Here is a 12,884-nt window from a genome sequence, read left to right on the forward strand (position 1 = left end):
ATCCAGCGACAGAACTGTAATGTTTGCAGACATTCTGTGCTTTCTTTCAAGATGCCATATTAAAATATACACTGTTAAAAGAGACAGATAGAAAAACAATCAAGCACAGGATTTGAACCCATGACAACAACCCTGACAGGCGAGACAGTGAACGATTATTGTGCCAGATTTCTGTCTGTTTCCATGGGCAACCAAAGTAGGGAAAACATCTTGGCAGATGCAGCATTCAAAGAAGACAGCACAATCTGCCAAGATAGTTAAATGATTTTACACATGTTCAAAAGATCAGTTAAGTTCTGCTCCATTCAGCATCATAATAAATTGGAACAAATCCTCCTGCGACATGTCGTTTCCAATAACAAGAAGAATTTTGTATCAATCCATGATGAAAGCTTTCACTATTTCTAGTGCAAAGGGAAATTCACTACCAGTTTTTTCCAGCTCTCGAAAGTAAAATGCACTCTTCTTTGTGAATTACTATATTACTTGGTGGAGTAATTATCAGATTATTTATATATATTTTATATCAACATTAGAACTGGCGAATATAATCATGTAGTAACAATCCCTAATTACATTGAATCAGCACATATCACCTTTTTTTTATTCATTCTTGGGACATGGGCATCACTGGCTGGTCAGCATCTACTGCCCATCCCTAGTTGCCCTTGGAGAGCAGTTGAGAGTCAACCACATTGCTGTGGCTCTGGAATCACGTGTAGGTCAGACCAGGTAAGGACGACAGATTTCCTTCCCTAAAGGACATTAGTGAACTAGATGGGTTTTTCCGACAATCGACAATGGTTTCATGGTCATCGGTAGATTCTTAATAAATTGAATTCAAATTCCACTATCTGCTGTGGCGGGATTCGAACCCGGGTCCCCAGAACATTAGGTGAGTTTCTGGATTAACAGTCTAGCAATAATACCACTAGGCTATCGCCTCCCCAGTAAACGAATGAAAAGCAGCAAACAATAAGTGAAAAATGCATAATTGACATGGACACTGAATTAATCAAAGATTCTTATAACAATTATAGCCATGAGGAAGATGCACTCCTGAGCAATAGTGAATCAGCAATATGGAATCTGTGCTTCTAAAGGAGGTTATTCATCACTGGGTGGGATTTTCCAGCCCCTCCCGTCACGTAGCGGAAGATCCCGCCGAAGTTGGCCCCTCACAACAGGATCCCCGGCAGGATGCCAAGGCAAGTAAAACAGCAAAGACATCAGCAGGACCAGAAGAAGATCCCACTGGCAGTCAGCTCACTGGCGAGCCGCTTGTACTGTCGGAAAACACGCCCCATTTGGAAAAACCGACCATTGTCTAAATTTGCACATCACCTTAAAAAGTATCTGTTAGAACGTTTCGGGTCCATTTATATTTTTACATAAAAATAATGATTAATATAATTTTATAATATGCTTTTGGATGAATGTTGTTTAAAGTAAAACAATCACACATGGCCTTTAACTTTAAACCAACGAGAGTCAATTTTAGCCCACCAAAATCAGCATTGATGGGATGGCAACTGCCTCAGAAGAGGACTGGGCGACCTCGTGCCCCATTAATACCTACAAGTGACTGCCACTTGGCGATCAAAACGGCAGGAGGATCCTTTAAATATGCAAATTGGAATTTGATGATGTGCACAGAAGCCCGATTGCCTATTCAGGGAAGAGTGGTCAGAGTTTGTGCTGTCGACACTCAGGGCAATATTTTCACTGGTCTAATCTGGAGAGGTCGCAAAAAAGTTCAGTTTTCAATTACTTTTGTATGGCCAGGAAGAGAAGCCAACAGAAAGGAAATTGAGTTTGATATCTAAAGACAGCAACCTCCAGTGCCTATCTTACACCCCGGCTGCAGTTAAATCTCATCCCACAGTCTCTTTTTTTTACACCTAGTCAAAAGGTGACAGTATGAGAAAAAGTCCTCGCCTGTATAATGTGAAGATGGTGCCATAACCAAAGTACAACTGTGATTATATTAATATCTGCATCTCCCAGCCTACTATAAGGGTGATGTAGTGGTATTGCCACCAGTAATCCAGAAACCCAGGATAATTCGAATTCAATAAAAAGTCTCAAATTAAAAGTCTAATGAAACCACTATTGATTGTCATAAAAACCTACCTGGTTCACTAATGTCCTCTGGGGAAGGAAATCAGCCATCCTTACCTTGTCTGGCCTACATGTGACTGCAGACTCACAAAAATGGCCTAACAAAGCCATGAAGTTCAAGGGCAATTAGGGATGGGCAATAAATGCTGGCCAGCCAGTGAAGCCCACATCCCAAGAATGAATAAAAAAAAGATACAAGAACAAGATACGGCACGGTAGCACAGTGGTTAGCACTGCTGCTTCACAGCTCCAGCGACCTGGGTTCGATTCCCGGCTTGGGTCACTGTCTGTGTGGAGTTTGCACATTCTCCTCGTGTCTGCGTGGGTTTCCTCTGGGTGCTCCGGTTTCCTCCCACAGTCCAAAGATGTGTGGGTTAGGTTGATTGGTCATGCTAAAAATTGCCCTTGGTGTCCTGAGATGTGTAGGTTAGAGGAATTAGTGGGTATATATGTAGGGATATGGGGGTAGGACCTGGGTGGGATTGTGGTCGGTGCAGACTCGATGGGCCGAATGGCCTCTTTCTGTACTGTAGGGTTTCTATGTTTTTCAAAGATGAATAGAAATGGCGATTTAGTTTGCAATTGGCATTTGAACCCTCAACTTGTTTTTGCCCACTTCTCCTTTTGTACATCAGAAACTGCTTAACCCAATATCTGTGGCCTTCAGCGTTGCAACTGCATAATAATTACCAACTGCATGCCAAGTTTTAGAAGTTGCATACAGCAGTTACTTTGGAACACTTCACATTTAGGCAGAAAAATATGTCATGAGGTGAAGGTAATGGCTTCTATGTTCTTTTTTGCACTGAATGATACATGTATTGTGCTGGAATATTGAAAAGGGAGGAGTAAATTGAGCTCTTAAAATTATCCACTTTTTATTCCAAGGCATTGGCAATCCTAAATCAAGTAAAGCATCACCAGATCGCAATATTAAATTTTCTATACATTTCCATAACTTTAGTAAAATCTTCAATCAGATATGTTGTACTATCGAAGACTGAGTCTAACACTTCCATTATCCCTAATCTCGCTCCTGAGTCTTGAACTGGAAGATGAGAAAATGTGTTTTCTCTAGTATTTAAAAAATGTCACCTGAAGGTTCCATGGTAAAGTCACCGCATTCCCAGAAGATCATTGGCTGCTCTCCCACGGAGGACTATTATAACTTGTGAACACTGGAACATCATGAATGCACTCATGAGCTTTAAGCATCTCTTCATAAAAATGCAAGACAGTAACATTCAGCTATACATTAGTTTTGAGCTAGTTACTGTCTGATTTCAACATCCAGTGACAGACTGAACCCACATAGAATCTGTTGGGAATCCAGCAATTAATGAAAAGTAACAGAAACACTCATCTTAGTACCTTTTTTGGATATTGTAACCACCCTTCAGGGAATTTTTGTAACTGGGGCTCTCCAGATTTTTCTCCGCCAGCTGTTTTCGCAGGAGAATTTTTTCCTCCATTTTCTGTCATCGCGAGTGAACCGGAAAGCAGCTGTCTGACATTGTCGTGATTTAAATCCAAATGAAAATCTGCAGATATTTTTCTGTTTTCTCGAGTATCAAAGAGAGCAAGACTGATGAAGAATGGCTCAATCTACACAAAATAAAAAATTGATTCAGACTTTCTGTTACAATAACATTGAAGATGAAACATGGAACTGTTCAACATTGCCATTAAAATCTAAATCAGCCAAGAAAATCCTTCCGGGGTTTTGGTTGCGCTCTTTTATTCTCTCCTCCTTTTCCTGCTAATTCTTTAAAGGCATTGACGCTCTGCAAAGGGTTGATTCCACAGTTACCATTCTGCACTGCTCTGGAGTGGGTAATTTATTTTGGGTGTGACATCATGAACACCAGCTAGTTAGTGTATTGTGGGGAACACCATGAACACCAGCTAGTTAGTGTATTGTGGGGAACACCATGAACACCAGCTAGTTAGTGTATTGTGGGGAACACCATGAACACCAGCTAGTTAGTGTATTGTGGGGAACACCACGAACACCAGCTAGTTATTGTATTGTGGGGAACACCACGAACACCAGCTAGTTATTGTATTGTGGGGAACACCACGAACATCAGCTACTTAGTGTATTGTGGGGAACACCATGAACACCAGCTAGTTAATGGTTTGTGGGGAACACTATGAACACCAGCTAGTTAGTGGTTTGTGGGGAACACCATGAACACCAGCTAGTTATTGTATTGTGGGGAACACCATGGACACCAGCTAGTTAGTGTATTGAGTCCGACATCATGAACACCAGCTAGTTAGTGTGTCGTGGGAAACACCATGAACACCAGCTAGTTATTGTATTGTGGGGAACACCACGAACATCAGCTACTTAGTGTATTGTGGGGAACACCATGAACACCAGCTAGTTAATGGTTTGTGGGGAACACCATGAACACCAGCTAGTTAGTGTATTGAGTCCGACATCATGAACACCAGCTAGTTAGTGTATTGTGGGGAACATTATGAACACCAGCTGGTTAGTGGTTTGTGGGGAACACCACGCCCACCAGCTAGTTATTGTATTGAGTCCGACACTATGAACACCAGCTAGTTAGTGTACTGTGGGGAACGTCACAGCAGAAATGAATCCACATTCAACCCAGCAGCGATAGAAAATCCAGCCACCTACTGCCCCAGCTGAGAATGGACTGAAAACAGATCAAGAACTCATTTTAGGCCTAGCGTACGGCTCTGTAAGATGTTACACAACACATTTACACAGCACATTCTTATCAGGGAAGCCAAAATTCTGATAATGACTTAACATATTTTTGACTTAAACCTCACCACTACAAAATATCTAGTCGAATGCAATTTGTACAGGTGTGATTATTTAATGAAAATACAATCCAGGGATAAAGGCTGCCTTGTAAGCATAGAATGACTCATGAAAACTAATTGAACAAGTCATCTGAATTTGGTAATGATGGAGCAGATGCTTACATTGGTTAGCTGACCATCCTCAGTTTCATTGACACAAGCCTGAAGGTTTAGGGCAAGCGACCTGCACGTAACCAGTATCCTCTTGCCTAGCTTCTGATCATAAGGCTTCATTGGTGATTCATTCAGCGAAAAATCTGACTTCTGCGATTTGAGGATCTGAAAAGATACAGCGTAGACACAATGTGCAGAGATATACATGTCCTTAAAAAACGAAAGTCTGGTGTTTTAGAAGTTATATATTTGCAGAAATAACATTGTTGTGCTGATCAGAGCAGAAATGAATCCACATTCAACCCAGCAGCTATAGAAACTCCAGCCATCTACAGCCCCAGCTGAGAATGGACTGAAAACAGATTTTAAAACAACTCACTTTGGGCCTAGCGTATGGCTCTGTAAGATGTTATACAGCACATTTACCCGCCTTATCAGGGAAGCCAAAATTCTAATAGTGACTTAACATATTTTTCAGAATAAATTTTAGATGATGCTGATCTCCAAGAAAAGGGCCATCTCACCCGTACAACTTTGCCTTCAAACCAAAGCCAAACTTCTTTTCATTTTACTTCATTCATTTCTATTAAATTTCAGCATATTTTTGTTTTCACTGGGAATGCTGACGAGATTACAGGAATTTATGGGATTAGGAACTAAATTGCAAAAGGGAGGTATTAGATTCTTCTTTCATTTCAACAACTCAAATTCAGCCCAAATTGATATTGCAAAGGTCTCAACTCACTGAATGTGGCAAGGATCCAGTATGAAATTAAATCATCACTTTTAATGTAATGATCAGTAACTCAAAAGTATCAGGTAATGACAGAATTATTGAATAATTACTCTGCCTCATCACTTTTCAAAGAGACTGATGAGGTGAACATGACATTGAATGAAGAGATTTAAAAATATATAAAGGCATTTATGATTAGCAAATATTTGATAAACTAATCAAACTTAAGGCAGGACAAAACCCCTGTTGCAGATTAATTGCATTTGCACAGAGTAAAGGAAGATAAAGCTCCCAGAGACATTATGATATATATCTTTAAAAAAGATCAGGGAATACAGCCAGGAAATATAGTAAGACTAAGTCCGTTGGTGGAAAAAGATAATAGAATAATTACTTGAAGATGGAATAGAAATAATCCAAAAGGCTATTTAGAACGGATTTATAAAGTGAAGGTCAACTGTATTCAGTTCTTTGAAGATGCAGGATAGATAAGGGGAGGAGGACAAAACAGTTATGTATTCGATAGAAGATATTGTCTTTGATAAGATATTTAAACTAGATTCAAGGTAAAGGTCAGAGCAGTGGAGTCAGAAAACAAGAAGCAGAATAGGTTGCAAGTTAGCTACAGAACAGAAAATGAGTAAGGATTAAGAATCATAGAATCCCTACAGTGCAGAAGGAGGCCATTTGACCCATCAAGCCTGCACCGACCACAATCCCACCCAGGCCCTATCTCCATAAACCCACATATTAAACCTGCTAAGTCCCTGACACTAAGGGGCAATTTAGCACGGCCAATCAATCCTAACCTACACATCTTTAGACTGTGGGAGGAAACCGGAGCACCTGGAGGAAATCCTCGCAGACACGGGGAGAATGTGCATACTCCACACAGACAGTGACCCAAGGCCAGAATTGAACCCTGTGAGGCAGCAGTGCTAAGCACTATGCCACCGTGCAAAAACAGAAAATGTTAGAAATATTCAGCAGGTCAGATCTGTGGAGAGAAGCTGAGCAATGTTTCTGATTGATAGTGGACCTAGACTTGAAATATTGGCCAGAATTCTGCCAGATCAAACAGGAGTCACACTCCATAGAACAATGTGGTTAGAATCATAGAATTCCTACAGTGCAGAAGGAGGTCATTTGGCCCATGGAGTCTGCACCGACTCTGTGAAAGAGCATCTCACTCAGGCCCACCTCCTCACCATAACCCTGCACATTTACCATGGCTAATATACCCAATCTACACATCTTTGTACTGCAAGAGAAAACCCACACAGACATGGGGAGAATGTGCAAACTCCACAAAAACAGACACCCACCAAAGCCAGAATCGAATCTGGGTCCTTGACGCATTGAGGCAGCAGTGCTAACCACTGTGCCACCATGCCATCGCTTCACCGGTCAGAGAGCCGGCAGTGAATCCCCTTCAGTTCCTTGAGAGAGGCTCGACAGAAATCAGTCACCACTGGGCCTTCACAGCCAGTGATTGAAGTCCCTGGTGGTGCGAGTCCCACCCTCCATGAGCTGTTGGCCAATCATTGGTCAATGGCTCATCATTGCTGGAGAGACCTTAAGCTGCAGGCAATTGAAGGAGGGGGGGTCACAGGGGTGGGGCAAGGGCAAGGGAGTGGCTTTCAGTGATAACATACAGAGTTCCAGATTGTGAGGAGCACCCCATCCAATTACATCTGTGGCAAGAGGACCTGATATTCTTGCCCCACGGTCAATTGAGGGCCTTACATGGACAATTAATAATCACTTAAGGGCCTCATTCCTCTCCCACTTGTATTAAACCAGCTGCAGGAGAGCCTTTCGGCATGCGGGGAACATAGGTAAATCCGTGCAGGCTGCTTGTTGTCTCTTCGGTGGGGGGGCTGGAGGGGTTTGCTCAAATGACCCAGCCTCAGGAAGAGTTAAAGGCACGGAGATCCAATCTCTGCTCTTGCTGCCAACCCTGCCTAACTTGGCTACACCCTTGCCTTGTCCTGCCATTACTTACTTGACCTGGGTCACTATGACCTTGGGCCTCTGGTGGCTGTTGTTCTGGCAGCAGCCACTGCCTTTCCATTGATGCTATTGTTGGCCTTTGGTTGGCTCCTGATCTGAGTTGATCTCTCAACTGCCTGATTGGTTCATGGTTCAGTGGGCATTCCTCAATATAGGTGGGTCCAGAATCACATCACCACCACAAGATTCCACCCATGAATTTTAACATAATTAAGTGTTTGATAGGAAGAAAACATGCTGGTCACGTATGGCTTAGATAATAAAAATCTGAAGTGGAATAGAACAGCAAAAAGTTCTAGGTGTTCAGCTGCACAATCACAGGCTAATAAGCAGCCCAAGCACCAGGGTTAATTTCTAGAGTGGTAGAATTGAAAACACATTAAATTTGTTTTGAACCTTGGTTAAACCACATTGGAGTATTGTGTATTGTTCCAGTCTTCATATCATATAAAGGATAGAGAAGCATTGATGAAGGTGCAAAGTAGTTTCAGAAGGAAAATGCGTGAACTGAGAGCATATACTTATCAGGAAAGACTGAGCAGGTTAGAGATCAATTCTCCAGGAAGGAGAAGGCTGAATGTTGAACTGGAAGAAGTCTTCAAGATTACAACAGGGTTTGATAGGATAGATGCACAGATGATGTTTCCACTTCTGGACAACATCAAAGTTGGGATCATCAATATTAGAAATTAGTAAATTCAGTAGGGAATTCAGAAGAAACGTTTTCATCCAGAGTATGACAGGAATGTGGAACTCACCAACACGGAGTGGTTGAGTGTAATACCATTGATGTATTTAAGGTGAAGCTAGAAAAACATGAGGGAGAAAAGAATTGAAGGATATTCCCATAGGATTAGATGTAATAGGGTGGGAGAAAGCCCATGTAGAGCATAAATGACAAGAAGTGAGCAGAACAGTCTTTTTCTGGACTGCAGACTCTTTGGTGAGATTTTACAGCCTCGCTCAAGCGAGACTGGAAAATCCCACCCGAGAACAACGGACATTTTCATTGAGCATGCCTTGCCTGCTCTGATTCCGTGGTGGGCAGGGTGGTAGAATTCTGGTCTTTTGGTGGAATTTTCATGTCCTGCCCGCCATAGGAATAATAGCAGTTGGGACACGGACCATGCAAAGGTCTGTTGACCTGGGGCGGGATTTTCCAGTCTTGGGGCAAGTGTGGCCGGAAAATCCCACCCTTGTTAATTCTGTAGAATTCATAATTTTGCAATCTCACACAGTAAGGGTAAAAGGATTATTGATGTGATAAAGGAAAATTCACACTGGGCAATAAATGGTGCCCTACGAAGGTTGACATTAAAGGACATTGTTGTGATAGAGAACAGACAATCTTTTATTTGGTCCAAAAATGTCTAATCCTGCACTCTTGATGAGAATAAAAATTTACCAAAATCTGTTCCCATTAAAAATGGTGAGTGAGGTGGGGAGATAGTGCTGCAAGCTTAAGACCGAAAATTGAGCTGAAGTAACATTTCATAATTTAATTACAGGAATTAGCAATGATTATTCAGCTCCCTCACATTGCTGGCCACAGTGCTTTTGTTATCGGCACTCAGTTTAAAAAATATATAATAAATGAGACAGACAGCAACATAACAAAAGAAAAGAGATGTTAATCAAACTTTTTTTTTCAAATAGATTGTTTTTTAAATGGCCTTCATTTTTTGGAGTATTTTCTGTTTCACACGTACACAGAACAATCGAGTGGAATAGTGGGGGTGGAGTGTACCAAAGACAATGGTGAAACAGTCATACAAACACATTGAGCTTCTGTTCATGGTTTCCTATTGATGGCCAGTGTATATGTTTGAGAGGAAGTAGTGGTGATGCGACTAAAGAAAGAATTAAATAGGGGCCTGACAAAGAGAAAAAAGGTGAGAGATATAAGAAAATAAGTGGAAAGAAAGAATGTCAATGCAAGTGATATGTACAGGAAGGACATCAGTCGGACAAAAACTAGCAAGAAAATGGTGCCATTAGAGGTGAAGGATAACAGTTGATGGGGGAGGAATTGGATTCAAAACAGGACTACAGGAGGAAGGAATTGAGAGGTGGAGAAGTAGTTACAGTCCATGGGGAAAGGTAGTTCATTTGAACATGCTAAAGTAAAATAACATGCTCACTTATCACAAAATTTCAAGTTTCACTCCTTAATTTTCTCCTGAAAACAATGGTTTATGATGGGTTATGGCTTCATCCATGTGGCCACAGTTCACACATCTGTCTTGGCAGCAGACTCAGCAAACTTCTCCATTGTGTAAAACACCAAACCACAATGACCACGTGCTCATGAGCAAGAACTCAGAGCAGCTTCGACATTTTAAATCACGTACTGGATGGTCAGTGAAAAAACTTTTTCTTCCCATCATGTTTTCTGTTTAAAATACACTTTAATTAAAGCTAAACAGTAATACTCAATAAAATATTAATACACTGACTACAATGAGCTTGAGATTGTATTTTCATGAGACTGTTTTCCACCAAAATGTAAGAACATCTGGTATAAACGAACATAATTTACTGGAATGGTAAACAATGTCAGGGTTTATTGAAATCAATTATGGTCAATGTAGTCTTTTGGTATTGGTAGGTTACAATGATACATAATATAATTCACCTGAATGCTACTTTTCTTCACTCCCTGTCCATTTGGTTTCCCACACCCTGCTATGAATCAAAGTTCCAATTTCTCAATCATTGCTGTTCCAGAATTAGCTGCTAAAGGGGCCTTGAAGATTAACTTAGGTTCATTTGTCTGCTGAATGTTTCCCCAATATTGTTGATATGGCAAGAAACTTGAAGAAAAATATACTGGAAAGCTTGGTGGATGGCTTTAGAGTGCGTACTGCCTTCTCTACCATATTAATTACATTTTTAAAGAAACAGATAGCAGTACCTTGCTGACTAATTCAACAGCAACATATGTAAGTTACTTACTGGTATATCAGGGTCAAGGGAAAACAGATTTAGTCGTTCTTCATTTCTGGACATTTTTATGGTCTCTTCTGTTTCTACAATATACTGTGGATAAAAAAAGAAAAGGATAAAGGAATTTTTGCACATACTTTATTTCTAAAATAATAAAAGGTTTAATTCTGGAGGGACAGAATTGATAATGTTATGCTAAACTTATATTGAACCTTGGTTGGATTACACAGTCTTGATCAGCTATATGCTATAGAGGCACTGGAGAGGGATGAAGTGTTTCCACAGGTGAGAAAGAGCAAAATTAGGGGACATCAATATAAGATAGTCTGGTGTGAATGTTACTTGTCTAAGTACCAGGCAATGCCAATCTCCACCGTGAGAGAATCTAATTATCTCCCCTTGGCATTCAACAGCATTACCATTGCTGAATCCCTCAGCACCAACATCCTGGGGGTTACCATTGATCAGAAGCTGAATTGAACCAGCCATGCAAATATTGTGGCTACTAGAGGCTGAGAATTCTGTGGCAAGTAATTCACCTCCTGACTCCCCAAAGCCTGTTCCTCATCCACAAATCAGGAGTGTCAAGGAATACTCTCCACTTGCCTGGGGAATGCAGCTCTAACCACACATAGGGCCCGATTTTACCAAACCTTTGCGCCTGTTTTCGGCCGTGAAATCGCGGTAAAGTTGGGCGTCGGGCCTATACTGCAATCTGCACCCGATTCCACGCAGATCGCGGCTTTACCAACACCCGATTCGGGCGCGGGTCCGGCCCGCGCCCGAATCGGGCGGCCCGATGATTTAAATGCATTTGCATCGACTTAAAGAACCGCGCGCCCAACCCTATTGCCAAATCCCACTTTACCGTCTTCTGGCCCGTTCCGCATCCGTACTTTTAGCGACCCGCAAAATAAAAGTCTGAAGTCGTCGCTGCAGCTTCCGAAGAGCGGGGTGAGAGCCTCCAACGGCTCTCTGACCCAGGTCATCCTCTGGTTGAGGGGGGGCGGGGGGGTCCACTGCCAGCCTGTGGCTGATCAGTGGAGGGGGAAGTGGGGTCCGCCACCACTCTGCGGGCGATCCCTCCCCCCCACCGGAGGAACGAATCCCTCCTGCCGGAGTCGACGTGCGGCCATGCAATCCCACAAAACCTTCAGGATGAAGCAATTCCTCGCTAAGAAGATGAAGCAGAACCAGCCGATTCCACAGTGGATCCGCATGAAAACCGGCTACAAGATCGGTACAAGTCCAAGAGGAGACACTGGAGAAGGACCAAGCTGGGCCTGTAAAGGGATACACCATCACTGGTACACTACCAGCCACAGATTACTCCCTGCAGGGGCAAGGGAGCGGGAGAGATGGCTGTGGCTGGCAGTGTACCAATGATGGTGTATCCCTTTACAGGCCCAGCTTGGTCCTTCTCCAGTGTCTCCTCTTGGACTTGTACTGATCTTGTAGCCGGTTTTCATGCGGATCCACTGTGGAATCGGCCGGTTCTGCTTCATCTTCTTAGCGAGGAATCGCTTCATCCTGAAGGTTTTGTGGGATGGCATGGCCGCATGTCCACTCCGGGAGGAGGGATTCGTTCCTCCGGTGGGGAGGAGGGATCGCCCGCAGAGTGGCGGCGGACCCCCCTGCCCCCTCCCTCCCCACCGATCGGCCGCAGACTGGCAGCGGAACCCCCCCCAACCAGAGGATGATCTGGGTCCAAACCCGCCCCCGCCCCCGACCAGACGATTATCATCAGAGAGCCGCTCTCTCCACTTTCTGCTTTTTTAAAATTTCGTGCCCAGGCGCGCTCTGTCAGATTTTTTTCAAACTGCGCCTGCGCAGTTCAGAGCTCCGATCGGTCCGCCAGCGCTAAGCCCCGCCCACAGCGCGAATCGGACTGGAGCCGGCAAAACGCGTATGGGCGTGCTGGAAAGAGGATTCCAGGCGCGGATCTATTTGATGCCCAGATTCGGCACTTAGTCTCAAAATGGTAAAATCAGGCCCATAAGCTCAACACCATCCAGGACAAAGTAGCCTGTTTGGTCTATACCTCACTTCACTATCTCCATCACTGATGCACAGTGGCAGCAGCGTGTAATGTACAGCATTTATAAGTTAA

The 12,884-nt window shown here is 42.9% G+C and overlaps 1 protein-coding gene across 1 annotated transcript in view; it reads right to left on the reverse strand.

Annotated features, from left to right (window-relative positions):
- Positions 1-12,884, reverse strand: part of dock10 (dedicator of cytokinesis 10) — a 339,343-nt gene that overhangs the window by 119,894 nt on the left and 206,565 nt on the right. Inside the window, exons 10-12 of the mRNA XM_078208965.1 lie at positions 10,784-10,867; positions 5,089-5,244; positions 3,493-3,726 (exon numbers count right to left, since the gene is read on the reverse strand). Coding sequence (XP_078065091.1) covers positions 3,493-3,726; positions 5,089-5,244; positions 10,784-10,867 — 474 coding nt within the window. The remainder of the gene's footprint in view (positions 1-3,492; positions 3,727-5,088; positions 5,245-10,783; positions 10,868-12,884) is intronic.

Source organism: Mustelus asterias, chromosome 3, assembly GCF_964213995.1.
Source record: "Mustelus asterias chromosome 3, sMusAst1.hap1.1, whole genome shotgun sequence".
In the NCBI taxonomy this organism is placed as follows: Eukaryota; Metazoa; Chordata; class Chondrichthyes; order Carcharhiniformes; family Triakidae; genus Mustelus; species Mustelus asterias.